Source organism: Lontra canadensis, unplaced genomic scaffold (assembly GCF_010015895.1).
Source record: "Lontra canadensis isolate GAN:19392208 unplaced genomic scaffold, GSC_riverotter_1.0 scaffold273, whole genome shotgun sequence".
NCBI lineage: Eukaryota > Metazoa > Chordata > Mammalia > Carnivora > Mustelidae > Lontra > Lontra canadensis.
This window is the reverse complement of record NW_022631267.1, coordinates 211,893-237,663: the sequence shown is the minus strand read 5'-3', so window position 1 is coordinate 237,663 and position 25,771 is coordinate 211,893. Positions and strand designations below refer to the sequence as shown.

General features: G+C 39.6%; 1 protein-coding gene across 1 annotated transcript in view; it reads left to right on the top strand.

Moving 5' to 3' along the window:
* Positions 1-622: 622 nt before the first annotated feature.
* Positions 623-25,771, top strand: part of LOC116862607 (probable cation-transporting ATPase 13A5) — a gene marked incomplete at its 5' end in the record, with an annotated part of 82,806 nt that continues 57,657 nt past the window's right edge. The window contains 7 exons of the mRNA XM_032849965.1: positions 623-769; positions 967-1,037; positions 1,142-1,222; positions 6,681-6,750; positions 10,861-10,995; positions 19,607-19,679; positions 20,613-20,741. Coding sequence (XP_032705856.1) covers positions 623-769; positions 967-1,037; positions 1,142-1,222; positions 6,681-6,750; positions 10,861-10,995; positions 19,607-19,679; positions 20,613-20,741 — 706 coding nt within the window. The remainder of the gene's footprint in view (positions 770-966; positions 1,038-1,141; positions 1,223-6,680; positions 6,751-10,860; positions 10,996-19,606; positions 19,680-20,612; positions 20,742-25,771) is intronic.

The following is a 25,771-nucleotide window of genomic DNA, read 5'->3' as shown; positions in this document are numbered from 1 at the left end:
AACACAGAAAGAATAGTTCAGTTTGCTGTTTTTTTTTTTTTTTTTTTTGGAAGATTTTATTTATTTATTTGACAGAGATAGAGCACACAAGCAGAGGGAACAGAAGGCAGAGGGAGAGGGAGAAACAGCCTCCTTCTGAGCAGGGAGCATACTGTGGGACTCGATCCCAGGGCCCTGGGATCATGACCTGAGCCGAAGGCAGATGCTTAACCGACTGAGCCACCCAGGTGCCCCAATAGTTCAGTTTTTTAAGAATAGATATTCTGAGGGGAAAGAAGACAGTTGAAACACCTATATGTCACTTTTAAGATAGCCAGAAAATGTTTTCTGGATATAAAACTCTCCAGTAAAGTGTGTCTTTCTCTGTATTCTCTAGCACAGTGGTTTTCAAATTTTAATGCAAATCAGTGACCTGGAGAGCTCCTTAAAACACAGACTGCTGACCTCATCCCAGAATTTCTGATTTAGTAGGCTTGTGGTGGGGTTGAGGATTTGCATTTCTAGCAAGTTCCAATATAATGCTGAGGCTCTTGGTAACCATTAGTCTAGGTAGGTATTTGGTTGATTGTCTTATTAAATACATGACATTTGAAAATTTCATGGGCTGGATTGTTTTCTCTAGGATGAATTTCAAAGATATATGAGGAAGAAAGTTACATGCCTCTACTTATCCACACTAAAGTTCCCCATTAGCAAGAATCCAGAAGAACCCGTGGTGGCTGACCGCCACTCTGTCATTAACAAAGCCGTATTGAAGCCAGAATTAAAAGTAAGTAATTTTGAGTGCAATGTTATGGCATGTTTTTTTAAAAAAGAATAATGCAAATGTTTGTTGGATGGAAGTTCTGAATGTCACAGTGCTGGGCTGGGAATTGCAAGGTATCAAGGAAAGTGCGCATGGCATTGGGACTTGGACCTCACTAACACCATGGGCTTTACTTTGTCCTATCACATTTGTAATTGCAGCTGCGATGTATCCAAGTGCAGAAAATCAGGTACATTTGGGACTACTTGGAGAAGAGGTTTCAGAAAGTCGGGTAAGTTTGACTTTTTCTCAACATTCACCAGGGTATAAAGGAAAAGCACTGATATGTTGAATGCCATGAACTGAAGCATGCTTCTTGTCCTGACCACATCCTAGGCTACTGGAAGACAGCAACTCCTGCCACGACATCCATCACACATTTGGATTGGGCCTGACCAGTGAAGAACAAGAGGTCAGGTAGGGTTTGTGACACTCCCTGAAATAAACTCTGCCAGCAAAAAGTGAGATATCAAATGGCTTATGATCAGTGAACTGTTGACTTAATGTTTTATCAGCCTCCTATAATCCCAGTTTATCTACCAGCAACAAAGATATACTTTAAGTTGTTCTCATCTTAGGCAAACTTATTAAAAAGAAAAGCCAATCAAATAATATTTGATTTTTCCCCTCTCGGGACTGCAAAACATTCTCCTTTTTGTTGTCTTTTTTTTTCTTTCCTCAAAAAATCTTGAGTCATTTCATAGATATCTGCTTCCTCATCCTTCAAATCCTCTGAGAGAAAGAAAGACAATACTATGACTGCATTTTCCTGTGAAGAAACAGCCTAGAGATGAGGATTTTGTTTGTTCAGGTAGTTGTGTCATTCACCATTGTATTGTCATTCATCATTGTATCCAGGTACCTGGAACAGTGCCTGATTCATGGTAGAAGTTTGATAGGTATTTACAGAATGAATGAATATAGTAATATATTTGTTGACCTATGAACTGAATGTCTCCTGCTATGCTAGGCACTTTGGAAGGAACTAGGATATCTAAGGATAAATAAGGCTTAGTCATTGCTCCAGAGGCATTCATTGACTATTGGGAAAGAGAGACAAAGAACAGTGGTATAATTGTGAGAATGAGATCTATAAGTGCACATAGATTAGGACATAATAGTGTAAAATAGTATAGAAATGCTTATGCTGCTCATTAACCCATGGAGATTTCGAGTTCCTGGTTCCCTCATCTATCATCTGAAATGGTGAATCCTGATGAGTCTGAAAGTAAACCATTGCAAGCCTTCCCCAGAATCTTAATAATCACCTTCATTTCTTGCCCATTTTAATGACATTTCCTGCCTGCCCTTCTTCCAGTCCATCAGAAACACAACTTCTCAAGCTAAGAAGCAATCTGGTACTTAAAATACAGGTTCTTGGGCCCACCCCCATAATTCTGATCTAGTAGGAGTTAAGGGTGGTGGTAAGAGCAGAAAATGCACTTTTAGCAGCCCCACGATCCATACGCATATCAACTCTAAGAATTACCTATCTGCTATTGTTTTTAAACTTTTCATACTGCCTGGACATGTTGAAAAATGAACAAGGCATCTAGATTCTGGCAATATTTGCAAAATGCCTTAGAAAGAATATCATTATATAAGATTTCAGATGCAATGCTTAATACTCTGAAACAAAAAATATTTTCAAAGTCATTAAAAACATACTGGTTTAATAGCATTAAGTACCAGGTATGCAAAGAGTTGATCTAATTAGGAAATTTAATTGATTATCACAGATATACTTTGCCTTTGCCTAGGACACCATTTCCATAGGAAAGATTGCCCAGCAATGTAGCTACCTCATGTTTGTCCTTATTTATCAAGTGCCAAGCTTTAATAAACATTTAAAAAACATCATACATAATTCAATTTAAATCTGGCCCATGCAGTAAAGAACTTGACAATCTAATAAGCAAGACAAAGAGTCATATATATATGTGTATATATATATATATATATATATATATATATATATATACACACACACACATATATGTATATATATAATAGTTTCCCAGATATGAAGAATAGAGGAGATAATGTCCTTATAAATATATAGGCAGATTTTATTTATGGCCTTTTTAAATTGGACAGTAAAGCAAGTAAGTAGAATGTAAACTATTTTCCCCCTTAATTTTTTAGTGTAAGACTAGCGCTTTTTTTTCAAAAATTAAATGTGATCAATTCATTTGTTGGTTGTGTGATATTAGATTAATTTCCTGAATGGATATAAGCTTGCCTTTATGAAAAGCAAGGATGCAACATGAGTAGTAAAGGAAGAAGAATCACAAAATTCTCTGATAACAAAAAGCCACAAAGTCTAAATACAATATTCTCTTTAGGCTTCCTTGCCGCCAGGCAACAATGGAAAATGCACACATCTCTGCAGCAAAAAGGCAACTCGGGACATCAGGAGAGATAACATTGTCCTGAAGAGAACTTTTCAGACAGTCTCAGGGAAGAAAAATGTTCTAGGAGGTCCCCTGTTCCTATTTCTATTCATTCATGAACTGGAGGAACATTTTTTAGTTCTACGAGCTTGCTCCCTGAAAATTCTAAAGTTCACTGAAGTGGGTCATGCCAGAACCCCCTGGATTAGCCTTAACTATTTAGGAAACTTCAGATCTCCCCTCCTGCCAAGGACTTCTTTGGTGGCTTATCAGAATGGAATCAGAGTGGACATGTGTGGTTTGAAAAAGGTCACTAGTGATTCTGACACAGTCCTACCTCCTTGAGGACCCCAACTCTAGGATTCACCATCTGGAGCCTCACACATATTCACCATAATTATTTGGTGAATAAATTGAAAAAATGAATGAATGAACAAACAATAAAATTGAAAACAGACATAGACCATCCCAAAAGAAAGTATTTCTAGTCACTTATATTTGGTTTTTCAGAAATAAATACATCGCAGTAGATTTACTATTATGGAACAGTTGCAGGAAAGCTCAGTGATTCTTCAAGTGTAGCTTAGAGCCAACCCAGAAATGCTTTCCACAGCTTCCCTGTTAAGAAATATTTCAATCTCTTTTGGAGAGGGACCTTCTGCCTCCAAAGAAATTATACTTCTAATGAATAGTTCTGAATATTAGGCAAGTCTACATAATTTTATTCAGCCTATTTAGTTCTAAAAAGCCACTTGGAATAATTCTAGGATGACTTTTCCCTTCCAGCTTGTCAGATTTTTAAAGTCAGGGTGTGTAATCTCCTCTGTTCCTTGGAACTTTCCTCATATTTCCAGCTTCAAGACTTCTATTCCTTCTGGTTGCTCAGCCATTGGTCAATGTCCCTGAAAATACTTCTTTGTGCTCAGACTGAGATGAGTACATGATCCCTAAATGCACAATATCTTTTGGCAAGAGATGGTGGAAAAGACCAAGCAGCAAGAGGTATGCCAGACTGTGATCCAAACGTGTCTCAGACAAGCCCTAAAAAGGATAATCTATAGGCACTGATTAATCTGTTGGGTCTCAGTTCTCATGGGAAATGAGCTCCTCTCCTTTTGATGGTAACACCAGAAACCATGTCACCAGACAGAAAAAGATGAAGAACATCAGGCACTTGCCTTGTTTCTTTCTAAACTGACTTTTCACAACTGTGTGCGTCTATAGTTCTGTGAACTGGATTTTCAGACTTGTTAGGGGAGAAAGCATTCTAGACATGGCTCACAAAGGTCCTCATTAATTAATCCCAATATTTACGGAACATTCTCTTTCATACAGTGTGCCTCTAGATGTTAAGAAAACAGAGTTGAAAAGGCTCCATCCCTGCGATTAAAGAGGGTCTAGGAAATTTGAAGAAAAAGATATATAACTATATGCTACAATTCAAAGAGGTGCCTGCTACCACTAAGAAAAGGAGGCATGTTGGAGGAGAGGAAAACACAGTTAATTGTGCCTGTAGGACTAAGGAAGACTTGAAAGATAACTGGCATTTATTGAGAGCTTGTCATGCCCTTGGCACTTGTGCTAAATGCTTTACTTGTTTATGTTATATGTTACTGATAGCAGTTTTATCCGGAATGTGTTATCAAACCCATTTTATAGGTAAGGGAACTGAGGCTCACCCCTCATTCATTCAACAAATATTACTTGAGAGTAGTATATGTATTAGGCCCTATTTTAGGCATTCAAGATATATCAGTATCTTCGAGAAGCCTATATTATAGGGAATGATAAGAGTCCCTTGTTGCATGCTTACTAACATGTAAAAAATTAGGTACAATTTCAGATTATCAACACACTATAGAGAAAAATGAGATAGGATAAGGAGATAAAGAGAATCTGAGTTGAGTATCAGGGTGGCTGTTCTCAATAGAATTGTTAAAGAAAACTCCATTAAGGAAGTGCTATTTGAAGAAAGACCTGAATGAAATGAGAGAGTAGGCCATACAAAGATGTGGGAAATCTAGTTCCAGGTCTAGGGAGCAGCTAAGCCTTAGCTGGATTCAAATCCAGGTTTATTAAATCTCAGATTTCTCCAGCCTTAAGCTCGATCATCAGATTTGACTCTCAAAGCCTAAGTGGGCCTTTATAAATTGAAGATTGTGGGAGGGGTATTCTAAGCAGAGAGATAGGGAGGGAGAAGACCAAGTTCAGGATTCTGAGAAGTTCTGACACTTTGCCAACAATAAGTTATTTCCACAGAATGCGGAAAGGATCCTGTGCACCAAGTGGCTTGGTTACGTTCCCTTCCCAGTGTGAAGTTTGGAGACACATAACATTCCAAACCAGTAACACATACTGTTTGACCTTTCTGTCTTCCAGCATCTCTGCACCTCAGGGTTTTCACATATGGGGTCAGAAAACCCTGGTTTGAGTCCTCTTGGACCCAGGCAAGCAATAATTGCACTTGGAAAGGCATGGCTTGGAAGTCAGACAAACTTGGGCTCAGCGATGTCATGGCTTAGCTAAAGAACCCATAATACACACTGCACCATTGGTGCTCATGGACTGTGAAGTTGAGGCATGGAAACCAGGTTGTGAAACCTGGATCTGCTTCTTTCTAGCTCTGAGACTGGCAGAGTTACTGACTTTATCTGAAGCTCAGTGTTCTTTATAATAAGGACGGTAATATGAAACCTCATTGGGGTAATATGGGGATTACAGAAGATAATACATACAAAAGGCTAAGTGCAGTTTCTGACAGTCACCTGTGCTTAAAAGTTGTATTGTCACAATTAATACTAGATATGCATGCTTTTGCCAAAACACCCAAATGAATAGTTTTTCCCATTGGAACGATGGGGATATTGTCCCTTACCTTTGGACCATTTGATTGACAATCAAATGAGAAAATCTTGTGTGAGAACTCTGTAAATTGTTAAATGTTACACAAACATAAGAGCTTCTTATTGGAATGTACATATATGTGGATTTACAAAGGTTAACTGTGAAGACCATATGTCCTCTTCCAATTCATTAGCTCATTCATTCATGCATTTATTTTCATACATTAAAGGCCTGTCCTAGGTGCTGAAGAGACCAAGGTAAAATGGATAAAGTCTCTACAGTAGAGAGCAATTTCGAATGCCTGAGAATTCTGGGAGCATCTTCAGATACGTGTCTTTTTAGCTGTTCCTAGAATATAATGGAATTATTTAAAAAATAACTCAAAATGCCTTACTAACTTCATTTTGATTCTTGAGTTACATTGTACTTAAGATATTTTTTAACTAGGAAAAACAACTTTGTCCATCATGCACTTTCCTTTTAAAAATACGTTAATTTTTTAGGATATGCACATTAATTTTTGATTAAAGGCACAAAGTGCCTAGAGGGTAGAGCAGTGACTTTTGCTTAGTTTGGCGTGTACTCACTTACCGATGAGGTTTTAGATGTGTTACTAATAGGTGATCAATCTCCTACAGAAGATTAGTGTGCGGGCCCAATGCCATTGAGGTAGAAATCCAGCCTATATGGAAGCTGCTTGCTAAACAGGTAACTAACTGTTTTTGTCTATTTTTGAAAAAAAAATTTTTTTGGTTGTTTACTTTTTACTTCTTAGTACACCGGGGAATTTCAGGTAACACATGGATACTTTGATCTGAACAAAATCTGTGTTTCATATAACTTCTTTTTATTTCCTATTGTGTTCCCTATCTGTGTTTCATATAACTTCTTTTTATTCCCTATTGTTTTTAGTCTATGCTTTCCTGTCCATAGAGGTTTTTTTTTCTTTTCTTTTCTTTTTTTAAAAATATTTTGATAAATATATATTTTTTATTCCAGGATTTTTAAAAAGATGTATTTGTTTATTTGAGAGAGTGAGCAAAAGCAAAGAGAAAGAGAGAGAGAGAGAGCATGAACACAAGTAGGGAGAGGGGCACAGGGAGAGAGAATCCCAAGCAGACCCCCCCCCACTGAGCATGGAGCCTGTTGTGGGGCTCAATCTCATGATCCTGAGATAATGGCCTGACCCAAAATCAAAGAGGCAAACATTTAACCAACTGAGCCACCCAGGTGCCCCTATTCCAGGATTTCTAACTGGTCCTTTTCAATAACCACTTGTTTTAAAGTAAAATCCACTTTAAAAAAAAATCCCATCCCAGTGTGAGAGACATATTGCTGTTTCATATTTTCCTTTTTTTTTTTAAATTATTTTCTTATGTTTCTGATGGTGGTTGTAATGCTGGTGGGAGTAATGTTATTACTTCTATGATCTTTTTGACTATTTTAAATGGAATTGTTTGGTCTTTCTCATGTTACTCTATCATATTAATTTTCTTGAGAATGATTTTTTTGTTAGGGAGCCCATTTATTTATTTATTTTTGGAATATTTTCTTTGTGTGCTTTGAAGTTACTATTATTAGTGGTGGTGGCGGTGGTGGCAGTGGTGATGGTGGTGATGGTAGTGGCTGTGGTGGTGGCAGTGGTGCTGGTGGTGCTGGTGGTGGTGATGATGGTAGTGAAAGTGGTGATGGCGGTGATGACGGTGGCAGTGGTGGTGGTGGTGGTGGCTTCCCATCAGTGGGCCTTCCCCTGCCTCCATTTCTGTCTTTCTCTCTGTGTTCACTCACCCTCCTAGAAGGCTCTGAGTTTGCCTGCCTCTTAGTGGTCCCAGGGTTCTCCATTCAGAGCCAGGACCTTTCCTGAGGGTGGGGGCTCTGCTTCCCAGGATCTAGTAGACATAGGCCCTGAGCCAGTTGGGATTTGGCCAGGTTCACAGTTGCACTGTGAACTCTGTTGTTTCCTTCTCCACCCTCTGCTAGGGAACAGTTGCTGGTTGTGACTTTTCTTGGCCTCTGCTCTGGGGCAGGAGGGCAACCCTGGTTTGGTCTCCTGATAATTGTGGAACACTGTTGGTCTTACTCCCCACATCACTGAATTCCTAGCCATCACTCTCCAGTACTTATGTGGAACCCAGTGGCTGATTGTGCTGGTTTCCACTCCATGCTGCGTGTTTCTAATCTATTTCTAATTAAAAATGATGGACATTTTGTTTAGCAAGACATGTTTTTCAAAATAATGTTTTATTATTAGACTTTTTTTAGAGCAATCTAAGGTTCACAGAAAAATTGATTGGAAGGTACTGAGATTTTCCCATTTACCCTATTTCTCCACATCCACACAGTTTCCTCCACTATCAAAAAACAGGCTGCTTTTTAAACTTCTTATTCATGGGGCACCTGGGTGGCTCAGTTGTTAAGCATCTGCCTTCAACTCGGGTCATGATCCCAGGATCTTGGGATAGAGCCCCACATTGGGTTCCCCGCTCTGAAAGCTTGCTTCTCTCTCTCTCTGCCTCTGCCTGCTGCTTCCCATGCTGTGTTCTCTCTCTCTCTCTCTCTCAAGTAAATAAAGAAATACAATCTTTAAAAAAATAAATAAACTTCTTATTTGTTTTCAAACTGCTGAAGATTCTCCCAAGTATCAATTTGGTCTATTTTGAAAGGAGTGGTAGTATTTCCTCCACCTACTTACTAAGCCTTTAGTAGGAAAAAAGCAGATAAAACTATTTTGTATTTGATTTCAAAAGAATATTGAACAAGGGAGCTAAATTAGTTATGATGGTGTTGTTTCTTACACAAGAAGTATTTAACCAATTTTCTATGGAATTTATACAAACTCAAAATCATATTATCATTAGTGCATAATCTACAATTAAAACATTTTATACATGACAAAAGAGCTATAATTTCTAAGGAAAGCATGTTGCCATGGAAATAATAAGAAACATTAAGGAACAAAAGCTTTGTTAATGTACAAAATATATCCAAGGGTTTAAAGAACTCTTAAGATAAAGCCCATTAACTTATTAACCTGATATCAGTTCATTTTCAGGACTAAAAGAGAAGTTTATTTAACATGTTAGAGAATTATAGAAGGTAGAGGTAGAAAGAGTAGCACTGGTTTTAGGTAATACTGCATCCAATTCATAATCATCATAAAGAGCACTTTATCTAGAAAATAATCCTTAGGGGGGCCTGGGTGGCTCAGTGGGTTAAGCTTCTGCCTTCGGCTCCGGTCATGATCCTAGGGTCCTGAGATTGAATCCCGCATTGGGCTCTCTGCTCAGTGGGGAGCCTGCTTCCACCTCTCTCCCTCTGCCTGCTTCTTTGCCCACTTGTGATCTATGACTGTCAAATAAATAAATAAAATCTTTAAAAAAAAGAAAAGAAAAGAATCCTTGTTTTGCTCAGATGGGCTCTTTAATTCATGCTATGTGTGTACATCATATCACTCTAGCTCCTCAGGTTTGCTCTCTCTGCTATCATTAATAGTGGGGTCAGCAAAGCCAAAATGGGGACAATTGAGGGCTTAAAAAAAGTTAAAGGTGTTATAAAGAGACCAAAAAACTATGTGCATGGATGGCCAGCTTTGGGCTGGGGATAGATTCCACCCATGGTTTTCACCACAGCTTTGGGTACAATGGTCCCTAAAGGGCAGGCCTGTGCTGACTTGCCTGACTCTGAAAGCATCATGCTAAGACCTGTGACATGAAGAGTCTGTTATTTTTAAATGACCTGGATACAAGTGCAGTCTTGCATCTTCCTCACACACCTTGACTCAATCTGCAGTATGTGATCACATGAAGAATGCAATAAAATGGTCAAAGCTGAAGTTTGTTTTTAAAATAGACTAAATTGGGGTCCCTGAGTGGGTCAGTGGGTTAAACCTCTGCCTTCGGCTCAGGTCATGATCTCAGGGTCCTGGGATCAAGCCCCGCATAGGGCTCTCTGCTCAGCAGGGAGCCTGCTTCCTCCTCTCTCTCTGCCTGCTTGTGATCTCTCTCTCTCTCCGTCAAATAAATAAATAAAATCTTTAGAAAAAAAAAAGAGAGACTAGATCATAATTCTCTTCCATTATGGGTAAATGCTGTTTAAAAAGATAACTTGTTAGATTTTGTTATTGATAAAATATTTTTTCTTTTTTTTTTTTTGTTTTTAAAGATTTTATTCATTTATTTGAGAGAGAGAGTGAGCGAGGGAGCATGAGTGGGGGAAGGGGTAGAGGTAGAGGGAGAAGCAGGATCCCCGCTGAGCAGGGAGCTCAAAGCAGGACTCAATCCCAGGACTCCGAGATCATGACCCGAGCCGAAGCCAGACACTTAACCAACTAAGCCACCCAGACAGCCCTAAAATATTTTTCAAAGTTCAAAAGAAATAAGAATGATCAATGTGTGGTCAGGCTCTGAGTGCTTAAAATAACTTTGCTTCCACCATAGCACATTCCCCGTGCTTGACATTTTCTCTACCAAAATTGAGTTCTAAGTGAATTCCTGAATATTAGAGATCATTGTGTGTTGTAAAAAATTTAAAAAAGGGGGCGCCTGGGTGGCTCAGTGGGTTAAAGCCTCTGCCTTTGGCTCAGGTCATGATCCCAGGGTACTGGGATCGAGCCCCATATTGGGCTCTCTGCTCAGCGGGGAGCCTGCTTCCTCCTCTCTCTCTGCCTGCCTCTCTGCCTACTTGCGATCTCTGTCTGTCAAATAAATAAATAAAATATTTTAAAAAAATATTAAAAAAAATTTCCATACAGAAATGACATCGTCCTGATTGCCACTAAGATCCATGCAAGTGACTGAAATGCAGTTTTTGTACCTGCAGGTTTTAAATCCATTCTACGTGTTCCAAGCCTTTACCCTAACTTTGTGGCTGTCTCAAGGTTACGTAGAATACTCTGTGGCCATCATCATCTTATCTGTTCTCTCCATTGTCTTAAGTGTGTATGATTTGCGACAGGTAAGAGCTGAAATCACACTGGGATTCTATTTAGCTTCTGGTGCCCACACAGCAAAACCTACAGGATTTCTACTGAGAGCAAGGAGTTGCTTTGTTAAACTTATGTCATAAAGCAAAAAGCAAGGTCTTACTCAATGAGGGATCTCAGGAAAAGTGCTTCACTACTGGCAGGTAGATGAAAATGTTCTTGTAAAGTCTGATTATTGACTGAAGGCTGAATGGCATACTATGTTTGGAAGGACTCTGAGGTTGTGTCTGAATATGGTGGGAAAGAATGCTGTGATGGATTAATGATGCCAACATAGTAACTTTCCATTATTGTTCATCTTATAGCCATTTAAAGCCTTCCTTTTTTTTTTTTAAAATCAGTCTTATAAATAATATGACAATGCATTCTGAAATAAAATTTTCTGGAATATTACTTATAATCCTATAGTCCCTGCAAGTCTCAGCTTCCCACAACATCTTTCTAGAAAATGTTCTGCAACTTTGCTTAAGAGTCATCAGGCTGAATCATGAGGCCACTCCAAAAAGATGTCTTGCTGTATTTATTGTATATTTTTTGAAAACTTGAGCATGGAATTAGCTTTGTATACATGGGGTTGGGGGGCAGATGGTGGTACAGCACAATTTGTCAGTCTGTCAATCCTACTGACCTGCTGAAACCATCTCGTCTCCAACTTCATCCTTCATTGAGAGGGAAGGAATTAAGATCTAGAGTGCTTGTTCCAGGTCAGAAAGGGGGTTCATGAGAGAGTCGGGGCTTCTGGCTCCTTATACAACAAAATTCTACTGCATAGGCAATATTTCATCGGCAGAAAGCTAGTACTGCAGCTGGGGATGGAAGTCGAACACACGTGTGAGAAGAGAGATGAGTTCTAGATACCCGCAGAGTAAGCTCTGAGCACGTGTCAGTAAGGCAGACACAGGGTATTGACACAAGAGTCACTGAAAGGGACCTTTTATTCCAATTCTATTTCAGTCGCTCAACAAATATTAGGTCTAATATTGGTTCTTTATCTGGTTTAGATCCTACAAATTTTGAGTTATGAAATGTTGGATGAGAAATGGAAGAGAAGCAATAAGTATGTAAAAAGTTAGAAAACAGAACCTAAACATGAAAAGTTAAATGAATGGAAATTCTATGAACTAGAGAGAGAGGATGACAGGGCCCTGTTTTGTTTATTTGTTTCTGTTTTTTCTTTTCTTTTTTAAAAATGAGTGCCCATGTGTGTTTTTTTCACAAACTAATTTAAATCACGAAAATATTAACAGTGACCCATAAACCGCCTTTGGTGGTGGTGAATACTTTCTTCCTGGCTGCCAAGTCAGGGGGAAGAGTGACAGTCCTTTCGGTGAAGTCTAAGCATTTGGGCAAAAGCATGAAAATAGATAATAAAAGGATAATAAAAGATCTGACACATTCTGCCAGCCACAATAGGAAATCATAGCGTCCTAAGCTTTTACCTTGGTCGTATGATAAATGTATGTAATGTGAAGCCCACAAATAGAATTTATAGTTCCCAGATTTGGAGAAATCTTTGCTTTATTAGAATATCTAATTTGATACCTGCAAGCCATTCATACACTTTCTGGCTTAAGTCAAACATCAGTGAATACGATCCTACCCTCACGTCCTTCATTCCGCAGGAGAGACAGCTACATACATTCACTCAAATACATCATCACAAACAATCTAAATGTTCTCAGGAAAAATACAGAACTGTCTGAAGACTTTTGTGGTGTGGAGATCTTATCTACTCAAGTTAAAAATCTCCCCCTCACCTCTCCTATTTGTGTTACTTGACGCTATTATAATCAGCTTCCTCATCTATAAGAGGTGTGTGTGTGTGTGTGTGTGTGTGTGTGTGTGTGTGTATGTGTGTGTTGATGTTACAGCTGAGAGAATTAAATGGAACCATGAATTTGAATATTTATATTCATATATAGTAGACTCTCACCAAATGTTAGTTCTTGTTATCATCAGTATTCTGTCATTGTTTTTATTATTATGTCTGGAGTGGGGAAAGTTGGCAATGGACAGATGGGAGTGGGCACAGAGATGGAAGGGAGGAGCCCTATAATGTGAATAGGGAAGTGTCATGGGAATATGGGGACAGGCTGCTAACGACCACTGGCTCACTCATTGTATGACTCTCTGGACTCTGTTTTCCTTGGATTCACTTTCCTCAGCTGTAAATGGTGGAGGCTATGCTCTATTTTTTTAGGTCTCACCATGAGGGTTCTATTATTTTGCCCGGGCCACAAATAAGGAATGAAAAAGAGCCCTTGAAAATTTCAGAACACTACTAAGAAATTTTCTGACCACTAGAAATCTGGGCACATGTGTTAGACTGGAGTCACTTCCTATTAGACCCTTAGGTGCAACTATTAGGTGTTAGCCTACCAATCAGATAAACAAATCAGGTCAGGATGTGTACAAATAATAGAAACCTACTTAAACTACCCTAATCATCCAATGGATATATATTATAAATATGTACCAGTAGCTCATAGAACCCAAGGACATAAAGTATAGCAGACTTCAACAGGGGCTGGACCCATGAACTTGGGTTACTCTCTCCAGCCTCCTACCCTTTGACAGGCATGAAATTAAGTACACATATTTTGGAGCAAGTGCTCTGCCTCCCTCCTCTTCTCTGACCATTGAGAGCACCCCGAGCTCTAGCAGCCTGCAGCTAGTTTGTTCCACTGGCTCTATCTTTGCACCGGCACACATAGTTGGAACAGAGGTCACCAGACTCTGGAGAAGCCAGTTTGTTGACAGGAATGATGCCAACATAACTTTTTGCCTGGGATCCAAGCCTAAGGGCTTGAAGCTGTTTGTTATACTCTGTTAGAAATGTGATCTGAGAAATGCTGCTAGCTAGGACCAGAGTGGCTACCTTTGATCCCTGTGTGGGGACAGAGAAAACACTATGCAAAGAAAGAGCAAAATAATGAGCCAAATACACAGTGAAACACAAGGAGAGCAATATGGAGTCCAGGGGAGAGGCTGAGGGAGAAGAGAAAAAGAATGAATGACCTGCTCCTCATAGCGTTTCCTGTTTCTGTTGGGATCCCTTGAGACCCCTGGCTTCACTTCACACCTTAGGTTTATAGACATCCCTGCATCTTCACAAATTCTCACCTGCCTAAGCCAACTTAACAAATTTCTGTTACCTGTAATCAATGGGTCCCAATTAAATGGGGTGTTACTGCATGCTATGTTACGCCCCCCAGAGTGTTTCCACATATTTCCCCCACTTAAACACTGTTTTTGTTCTACACATTTCCCATCTACACGTTTATGACAAACTTCAGTCTCTCTTTTAAAATTTCTTTACAGGGGCGCATGGGTGGCTCAGTGGGTTAGTCTCTGCCTTTGGCTCAGGTCATGATCCCAGGGTCCTGGGATCTAGCCCCGAATCAGGCTCTCTGCTCCGCAGGGAGCCTGCTTCCTCTTTCTCTCTCTCTCTCTCTCTGCCTGCCTCTCTGCCTACTTGTGGTCTCTGTCTGTCAAATAAATAAATAAAATCTTTAAAAAAAATTTCTTTACAATGTCCATTTCTTCACTTAGAACTTAGGTATAACTGTCTTGAGGGAAACAGAAAAGAAATATGGAGATTCCTGGGGGAAGGGTTACAGAAAAAATAGGTTTGATTCTTTACTCTAGAGGGCAATGTTTCAGTGAGAGAATTACTCAAGTCTCCTAAGCTCTTGACCTATTAAATCAAAATATTCAGGGTAAAACAGGAATCTGTGCTTTTTCACAGTTTCATTACAGGTAATTGCTATGCATGCTAAAAGTTTAAGAGCTATTGTTCCAGAGGAATCCACCAAAGGACAATTTTAAGCACTAGGATCCAAATACATCTATTTAGTTATTTACAATGGCATCATCAGTGGACGTATTTTTCACTCTTTCTACTCTATAGGATGCACAGAAATACTAGTTTATATGGAGATTTATTTATATACTTATTAATTTGTTTTATTAAAACAGGAATGTACTTTGAGTATTAATCTGGAACTTGTATTTTTCACTTTACAATACATGCAGTGGCATCCACCAGGTAAATAAATAATTCTAAACCATGTTTCAAAAATCATGGTGTGACATTCCATGGTATATCATAAGTTATTCAACAATCCTTTTCTTTATGGAAAATAGGGGCTTCCTCTCCAATTTTTCCATAAGTATGCTGAATTACACACAACTACACTATAGATGTATCCTTACATTTTAGTGTTCACAGCTTTTTTTTTTTTTTTTTTAACAAAGCAACCAAAAGCCACGTTGTTGAATCAAAAGATACAATTTTGGATGTTAATAGATACTGAGATATTATTTTCTTCAAATAAAATAACAGCAACATATGAGAGTATCCATTTCCCCAGATCCTCACCAGCATTTGGTGTTATATACTAATGTTTATAATTTTTCAAGCTAACATTTTTTAAATTATGTCCCATCGTTGTTTTAATTTACATTTTGCTGATTATTGGTGAGATTAGACACATTTTTCTCTAATAGATATATGCACTTTTCTTTTCTACTTACTGTCTCTTCATGTCCATCGTACATGTGGAAAAATTTCATTTTATTAATCCATCTTTCTTCTTTTGACCTTGACTTTTCCCAGGTATTTAAAAATGTGTGTAGTCAAATATGTTTCTCTTTTCCTTTTCTGGGTTTCCGGGTTTCCTGTTTTGCTTATCAAGTTCTCCTTTTCCAAAAGTAGGTATGCTCTGTTTTTCCATTTGTAGCTTTCTTAATATTTATTTTAAAATCCTTAATGAATCTTGAACATTCAGGTTCTACATTTTAATAGTTCCAAAATGTCTTTGCTAAAAGTAGCAACTGGCCTGGGAACTTCACGTGAACCCAGTACTGCCCAAGAGTTCTTTAACAAAGAGACACTAATCCCGTTAGCATCTCCCATTTGTTAACAAAAGCTTATCTGACCCACCCTGTAAAGCGACTGGTAACACCACAGCAAATAAGCCAATTTCCTGAAACTATCTTTGCAGCTGAAGTCACAAATCCCCAACAATCAATATTTCTTTAGCTCTTCGCTATTTAAAGTGGGTTCCCACATCCGCAACAGGTGCTTGTGTGGGGCAGGGCAAACTCTAAAAAGATACACGGGTGACGGTTGTATTCTCCCACCACCGGAGCGGGAAGAGCAGGAACAGTCAGGGAGGGGAAGTGACTTGCTCAGGCTTGCGGTGTGATGGTGGCTATGCAGACCGTGGCCCCAGGTTTCCTGATTCCAAGTCAAGTATTTCACACCGTCCCACCGAGCAAAATTTCAAAGTGACCTAGGAGTTTCCTTGGAGCAGTAAACCATTGTTTGATCATTTTATTACAAAAAGACCGGGGAAAGGCTTCGGCCCTCTCTAAATCCTGCTAAACAAATACCAGCCTTGAAAATTGCAAGAGGGGAAGTGGTGTCGGCGGGAGTGGAATAAGCTATCATTCTCTATCTACGCTAGCCCCAAATCACGCCGCAAAGAGAGAGTAACCTTGCCTAAGCCGAGAAAAACCCCGTGGCAGCCCCTAGCAAGTTTGGTGCAGGTGTGAGTGCAAGTTGGGTTGGCATTCAGCTGTATTAACACTGAGCTGATTCGCACACTCCGTCGCTGGCTCCACAGGCCGCTGCTAGAAATAGCCCGGAGAGTATCTGACCCACCGTGCCTTGCCTTCAGTCATGACGGAACTGGACTCAAAAGATACCTGAGTTAATGCCCTCATTACTCATCTCTGGAGGAAATCCAGCCACAGCAGACGCAAGAACACACAGCAACAGATGCCCAGTAATAACAATATGCAAATTAGTCTTGGAAACTGATCCTGGTCCCACTAAACAGGGATGGGAGAAACCAGAGGGGGCCTGAGGAAAAGCAGGCATCACAGCTTCCAAATCAGGGCAAGCATCACAGCCCTCCCGTTCTCCTAACTGGTTGGTTGTCATAGAAACCCGCGTTTGTAGAGTTTCCTGGTACATTAGCTGGAAGAGGATGCTTACATTATCCTTCTCCAGTGTTGCTGGGAGGAGGAAAATAATTCAGTTCTATTAAATAAGTGTTTGCTGAGGGCCTACCACGGGATAGACAGACTCCCAGGGTACCTGCATGAGTACTTGGGTCTTCTTGGAACTGCCTGCTTCCCAGGGGAGACCTGACGAGAAAACAGCTGCAATGGAATGTGATCAGTTCACTAATACTGGTGGGAACACAGACAGCGGAACGATTAATCCTTTCTGGGGATGTTAGTGACCTACAGGGTGGAGGTGACATTTGAGAAGGGCTTTATGTGAAGGATTCGGAAGAGTTTGCTAGTGGAAAACCTGGGTGAGCATTCGGAGTATGAGCTTGAACAAAGGCGTGGAAGCATGGCAGGTCTCACAGAACGCTAAGCCTGATGAATAAATCCGGCTTGATGCCGTAATGAGTTTTGAGAGCTACAGTCAATCATTATGAACTCATACTTCACCACTTCCAAATGTGTTGATTATCATCCTCTTAAGCTAGGTTGAAGTTATCATGGCATTGACTAAAAGAGTTTGCTAAGCAAGAAAGCAACTTAAAGAAATTTATAAGGAAGGTTATTTATCTTCTTACAGGAAAAAAAAGCTATTTTCAAGCACTTTAGGAGAATGTATTCATCAACAGAAAAGGCTTTAGAGCCAGATGAACTAGGGTTTTATTGTCAATCTTAATACTTAGTAAGTGAATGATTGTAGGCAAGTTACTTTAACATTTGCAAGCCCCTATTTTGTCTTGGTTTTGCTTTTGTTTGGATTTTATTTTGTTATATGTACATTGGAGATGATAACATTTTCATTGTGGGATTAGGTTGAGGAGTAGAAAAAAAAATCAAGCAATACGTTCCAGCTGCTCACCCACTGTGCCTGGCACAGAGTAGTTGCTTAATGTTCTAAACTGTTTAAAAATAATAAATGTGAGCCATTAGAAACGCTGGGTATTTCCTCTATGAAGCCTTGGGGGCTTTGAATAAATCTCTGATATGCAAAATAAATCAGTATCAGACCATGCTCAGTTTTGGAAGGTAACTGAAAATGATTCAATTCAACGTCACTTGTTCAGGGAGAAGGAACAACTAACTTATCATGTGAAATTTCTTACATAGGGGTACATGGCTGGTTAGTGTGTAAACCTGACCCACAAATCAGGAATCCTGACTGAATCCAGTTTTCTTGTCACAGAACCGAAGCTGACTTTCTCACCATTATCCATCATTAAAATGGATGCCCCACTTGGCAAGCCACAGGAATCAATTTAAGGCACTGAATATGTACCTAACAAACAGTAATATCACTTCTTCCACTCGGTTGGTCCAAATGTTCGAAATGTAGCTTTTTATAAAAAACTGAACTAAAGAATAAATTGTTCTGTATAAATAAAAACACGGAATTTATTATATTTCTCAAGAGGAAAGTTACATAATTGTGTATAATGCTTGTCTTAGTCTGGTGACATTGGCTACCATCAGCTAAAAATAATCAATAGGACAGATAAAAATAACTGACCCTAACATCTGCAAGGAAAGTTTTATACTTGCATTAAGCTGGGCTGTGTTTCAGTACTGTTGACAGTATTCAGATCTCTTCCGAATATCCAGGTGAGCCGGGCTGCGCCTTCCAGGAACGCCCCAGCTGATGGCGCCCCCTACAGTCTATATGGGGAAATGTGTGGAGAACATACTCTCTCACCTCTGCCTTCCCCTCTCCTGAGTTTTCCCAGGAGACTGCCTCCACTTCTCCAGGCAGCTTCCAATTCTTTCACTTTGCCCAGGGTCATATCTCAATGAATTCCACCCCAAGCAGATCTTCCCAGCTGACGCACTTCGACAATTGTTTATCCAGCAACAACTTTTATTAATCATTAATACTTACTGAGCTCTTACCATGGTAATGAGTACTATCCAAAGGGAGAACTAAGATAAGCACTAACTAAATTTTAAAAGCCATCTGAAACAGATACTGCTATTGTCTCCATTTTCAGATGAGGAAAAGGGAGTTAGGTTGAATAATAATGCCTTACTGGAAGTACCAGGCTTCCAAAACGAGCAGCACTGGTCTAATCTGCAGACATCTCCAAGATGAAAATCCACCTGTTCATAAAGGAAGGGATGGCTGTTCCACATAAAATCAAAACAGCCCAAATATTCCCAGGCTCTTGCAATGTAAAAATCAAATTCAGCTTCATTGTTTTATAGACGGGAAAGAGGTCCCAAGAGGGAAAGTAACCTGTTCATGGTCTTGTTGTCTTTCCCCTGCTTCATCGTGTGCCTTCAAGAAGTGCAGCCTCAGGACTTAACGTTGGTCCTTGGGCAGGGTGGTTGTACATTATGTTTCCTGGAATTGAAATAGTATTACATGTATTAGCATATTTTTTGCTACTGGTTGGGGCTTGGCCAGGGTAGGGGTCGGGGTAGGGAAGCAGAAGCATCAAAAGCAGAGCTTGACCCTTTGCCCACAGTCGCTTTGGCTGTGATGGCAGGCTCTGTTTTTACTGTACTGAGATCATGTGGTTTTCAAGTTATGGACTATCCGACGTTTAAATGTGAACTTTGAATTGGCAGCAATCAGTCAAGCTGCACAACCTTGTGGAGGATCACAACAAAGTCCAGGTTACGGTCACCGTAAAGGGCACAGGTAAGTGTTATGTTCTGCCAGCTTCAGCATCCTAATATTTCAGGGTGGAATCAGTCTCATCTGTTACTGATTATTAGTTGAGGAGAAAAGTCTTCTCTGATTAAACCCAGGTCTGGGGCTAAAGTGAGGCAAATAAGGCTTCTAAGATGCAAAACTTAAGGAGGAAAGATCATGCTAAATTTCCTCTGCATTTGCAGGACCCGGAAGGTGAGCCCCTCACTGAATTTTGTAACCTGGGTACTTTGCATGCCTTGCCTTGATTGAATCATTTCCACCCAGTGTCTGGGCTGCTTCCAGTTCCCTCTGCCTCCCATACTTCACTCATTTGAATGTTGCTCAGTCAGCCTTCTTAAGGCTTTTTGAATTCCCTTAATAACCATCCCAAACAGACCCTGAATCATAACATTTTAATCCGTTATCCAGAATCCAGCCCTGAATAATTCTTGTAAATTGCTGATGGCTGGGCATTTGGCATTTTCTCTGGATTTAGCCTGGGGTGGGGAGGCCATGGTTCTTTGCAAGGAGTGAGGAGCTTCACCCTAGGGCAGCAGAAGCTGTCTGAATGATTTACACTAGGCCCCAATCCAAAGTGTGCCAAGTGGGTTAGGAGCCCAGCCCCAGCAAGTAAGCAGCATTAAAGGGGCACCTCTTAGATGACCGATACCCTGGAGTATCTCCTATGGACAGAGAACTGTCCCAAGTACTAAGATCAAGATAGAATCTTGTTGCTCTGGTAATCTTTAGCTATGGGCCTGGAATCAAATCCCTAATCCTGGCTTCTGTGATTCTACAAATGAGCAGAAAGGAGCTGGAGCAAGTGAATGTGTAGGGTGGTCCTTGGTCAACAGGTCGGTTTAGAGTTCTCAGCCACTTGCATTTTTCAGTAAAAACAGGAATAGATCAGCCAGTCATGAAACTTTTGCTGTTGTGTAGGTTTGCAGGAGCTGGAATCCCGTCTCTTGGTTCCTGGAGATACTCTTATTCTTCCAGGAAAATTCTCACTACCTTGTGATGCTATTCTGATTGACGGAAGCTGTGTGGTGAATGAAGGCATGCTCACAGGTAGGCTGTTGTCATGGAGCTTCTCCTTTCCTGTCCAACACCTAGGCCAAGAGTTAGCAAAGTGCATCAACACATCCTTCCCTGCTTTATACCAGCCTGATATTAAGATGTGGGGAGACAGGTGAGGGAGACACAACTAGGCTATTCATGCAGATGGAGACTCCATATATGCAAAGAGGAAACATTTAATAGCTTAAGAATCAAGTGACAATAAATACAAAATTTTTTAAATAGAAGAAAAGTCTAATGCATATGATTCATTTCCCGATGGGTGGGGTGAACCAGGTGAACCGGGTGAATGCATAAGACTGCTTGGTGCACGGTATCTTCATAAACATGAACATGGTTGACACGCCTATCCAAACACAACACAACAGGAAACCAACAGTTCTCACAATTGGCAGGGTGCAGAGATTTTATCCAACCCTGCTCCCTGTAGATGGAAAACTGAGCCCCAGGATTCCCTGGGAAGGAGATTGAATTGAACCTTCAAGGAAAGGCCATGTAACAGTTCTGTTCTTTAGAACTGTGTTTCCAGTTGATCTTACTGGGCAGAAAGCCAGTTTTCTTGTAATGGTTTGAACTGTCATTCTTATTCTTGATTGTATTTCGTAAAGTTCACTTGAATTTGTGTAATTAGCAAGGCACTAGGTATAAAATATTCTTCAGTCAAAAGACCCCCCAATACACAGGACATCATAATAAGAAGAAACATACAATAACACAAAATAGAAAATATTTGTTTTTTGCTGCTTACAAATTGTTGTATTTTTCTGTTTCCGAGTTGCTGAAGACAGGAAAAATACACACACGCATGCACAGCGTTTTTAATATCACCTAAATGTAAAGTACATTACCAATTCCTAAATTGTTCAACATAAGCAGATTTCACATTAAAAATGGGTCTGCTTAATTTAAAATTGAGGCAGGAAAATGGAGTAAACATAAATATGCTCGGTATAATTACAAAATACCCCTTTAGTGTGTTGAAATCTAACTGCCTTATAATGATAGCGATGAGGATTTGCATACTGATCATATCCTTCATCCAGAATGTTGCCATAGTACCCGATGCACAAACCTCAAGCCCAAGAAAAACTGTCCTCCTCACTCCCAGGTAGCAACTCTCTCACATTTCCAGCAGCCTGCCAGGGAAGAATGGCTTTTCTCACTGGCAAAGGAGCATGGCTGTGAGGAGGAAGGGGAGGACTGATCAGGTTTATGCCCCTGGGTGTACTGACTTGGGTACATGGTTCTTGCCTTGATTCCAGGAAAACTCAGAGAGTTCCGGAGAAGTAGAGAGGGTAAACAATGCTGCTTTTCCACAGTTTTCCAGAATTGACCTAAAATGACCTTAAGAAGTAAGTGGCATTTCTTGGGTCTGTTTCTGGAAAAATAAGGTCACCAGCATTAATATCTATGTAACCTAAGTACTAATAAATGTCAATTTTAGGGACTTAAACATAAAACAGAAGTACATATATTTCTTTCTCATTGTTTTCTTCAGAAAGATCTAAATACCACCATGCTTTAAATACGTTATTATGCAGCCAACATAGATCTGCCCGCTCATGTACACTATTTGTAAAAAGGATCCTGATTGAACAATCAGATTATGCTTAGATTCCTGAAAATGCGTATATCTTCCTAGAGCATTTGTCCACAAATTTGACTCAGATTTTTTGGTTTTTGTTTTTCTATGTGCAAGTCAGTCCTTTGCATATATGGAAGTCTTTATGTCTTTATTTAGAAGAAAAATAGCAAATATTCCTAGCATCTCTAGAGCAATTTACATTTTATAACTAACTTTTATATCTCACTTCATCATAGCATAAAATAAATGAAGAGCTGTTATAATACCCAACTTCCAGATGAGGAAACCCAGGTGGAGAGAGACCAGACTGGTCAGCTAGCAAGTGCCAGGGTCAGAGGTGGCTTTTGCTTCCGAACAGGAGGGACCATGGGAGGAGGAGGAGGAGGATTCTAAGAGGGGTAAAGCTCTCATTTCTTGTGCCTTATCATTTCTTTTCTCTCAAATAGATAGTCCTACTCACAGCACATGCCCATTATAGGATCTTCCTCCTCCTCATCTCCTTAGCCTCATCCTATTGCCATAAGCTCAATTATGCAAGAAATTTAATTTTATAACTAAACTTAGTTTTAATTTTTGTTCCAAATTTGCCGTCCTTGAGAGTAAGTAGTGGTATAAGTCAGTCGTTCCCATCAGTTGGCGGGTCCCCTGATGCAAGGCACTGGGGAGGTAGGTCTGGTCTAGGGTAACTCTTCTGTCTGTTGCCCCCACTCCCCACTCTGGACTTGGGAAATGTCCCAGGCCTGTGTCCCTGCAAAAGGAAGCCAAGTGGTACCTTTCACTCAGTTTTCAGAAACTTCTAGAGTGTTTCCTTACACTTTTCTCAGGGACACATAATATCTAAGTTTCCTTTGGATCCTTCTAATTTCCAATCCAGAGATTTTTATTTAGCTAGAAAAGTAGTAGAGGGAAGGCATAGTGAACAGAAAAGTTTTATTTTTATTCTCAGGTGGTCTCTAAAGTTCATGGTCAAACTTATGAATGACTTCTGAGACCCAAAAGCCAGTTACCAACTCCTCAGTCCTTTCTACTTCTGAAGGAGGTGAACCCCTTCAAGTTACAGCTCCTCATGAAGCAGTCAAGAGGCAAAAGGGAATAAATACTGTGGGGGAAATTCTATTAATGTTCTGAAATTTCTCTTAGCAAAATAGCTCATTTCTCTTCATTCTTGTATATATTAAGCATTATGCTAAGGTTTTATATATATTATTTCATTCAATCTATAACTCTCTAGATGGGAGAATCTAAGGCCCAGAGAGGGTAAGTCATTTGCCTAAAGTCACACATTTTAAAAGTGGTAGAGTTGCTTTTTGGATTCATTTGTTTATTTATTTATCCATTCATTCATTCCATAAATGTGTATTAGCTCCTATTTATGGAGCACTTTATTAGGTGCTGGGGATATAGCAGTGAACAAGGCAGATAAGATTCTGCCCTCATGAGGGTGACAGTCTAGTGGGGAGAAAAAAAAAAAACCATGAGAATTGGTAAATGACATAAATTTCCAATGACACGTTTTTGAACATAAATGCCAAGAAGAAAGTAAAGCACTCAAATCCAGATCTTTTGACTTGAGAACGTAGGCCTAAAACTAAAGGTCCCTCATTCTCTTAGTAATTATGGGACAGATTGGTAGTATTCACACTGCCATAATCCCCTCCTTCTCTCTCTACTCATAGTGACATATTTGAAATGTGTGTGTGGGTAGTGTGCAGAGATCCGAGTCGAACACACAGGAATTTCCTGAAGTGGTGATTTCACATTTGCATCCTGTCAGACAAGCTTGTAATGAGTTGCTAGGTCAGCTCTTTTCTCTCTTCCCTTTTCCTTTCCTTCTATCTTTCACTTCTCCCTTTCTTTCATTTATTCATTCGTCCATCCATTTATTCAGTAAAGGTTCGGAAATGCCTACTCTGTGCTAGGCACTGTGTTGTTCCTGAGTGGCAAGACAAATGAGAGATGACCACTAGCCTCAAACAGCTTCCAGTCGAATGGCTCCAAAATAGAATGGACAAGAACGTGGCATTTCATGCGGAGGCACTGGCTCATTGAGGATAAGAGGCAGAATTCCACTTCACAGCAGCCAGTGCTTCCAGGTCCCAGAAGTCAGCGGAAGTTGATGATGAGTGTTTGTCCTTCTAAAACACTCTCCAGACTCTTTAGACCTCCAAACATTTATAGGCAAATCACTCTTTCTTGGGATTCTGAGAAAGGCCAAGCTCGAGACTCCTCATTAATATGTGAATAGCGTAAAAGAGCCTTGAAAGTCATTTCTGTGTTAAAATCACATCTGATTTGAATGTTATCTTTGGAACATTATCTCCAAATGACTTCCATCTCTGGTTGATTGACTGCCTGCCTGCCTGCCACCAGTACTGTGGGTAGTGTGTGCAGAAGCTATCCACTAATATTAGCCTAAGACTGTATTGTAGATTAATATTCTGTGATTCAAAAGCAGAAAAACATTAGAAATTGTCTCTAAGTATCTGCTTCTACAAAGGCTGAATTCAAAAACAATGGGGATACAGTGATTTGGAGATTTGTCAAAAAGTTCTATCCCTTTTCCAAAACCACTTAGAATATAACTGGTAAAGCCAAACAAAGAATAAATAGCATAACTGTTTTAAAGAGAATGAGTTAGGAACAATGCTTGGCTAAAGGAATTTCCTGAGAATATTCAAGATCACTAATAAAAATTGTATAGGTTCTTGTACCTTAGGATGTAAAAAATGCATCATGTAGAAAACTAGTTTTGAAAAACCAATCATAGAAAAACCTGGGTAATTGTTTTTATTCAGTTCACCCAGGCATTCAGCAAAAATATGTCTTTTGAACCTATTACATACCAGCAAGGAAAATGAGCAGTGTAAAAAGTTATAATGTCCAAGTCCTTGCCCTCAGTTATTACCTAGGAGAGAGAGAACCTGAATTTGTGTAACTATAATCAATATAATACTATTTCCAAATTAGAAATATGACATGTTATTTTGCTAATTGAACATTTAGCAAAAGACTGACGGAATTTTAAATTCATTCTAGTGCTTTTTAAATCTGAGAGCCAGGAAGTGTTATTAGCATTTTTATTTTGTTTCTGAAACCTATCCTTTTAAACTCCGAGTTAATTTTCTTTGTATTTTCTTTGTATTTTAAATAACCCGTCTTCCTGCTGCTATCAGGAAAAGTAGAGGAATAGTACCAGCAAAGAATGGCAGTGGCCTGGTTTAGCTGGAATGTGTAGGAAAAAGAGCCAGTGATGCCCAGTTTGTGGTGGCTTTGAAAATCTAGCAAGAGAGAAAGTTTGCACTCGGGACCCTTCCAAACCTCATCCTATATTTCTCTTCATCTGCCTATTTACCTGTATCCTTTAACATATCGTTTAACAAATTAGTAAATGCAAGTATTTCCCTGAGTTTGGTGAGCCACTCTAGCAAATTAATTG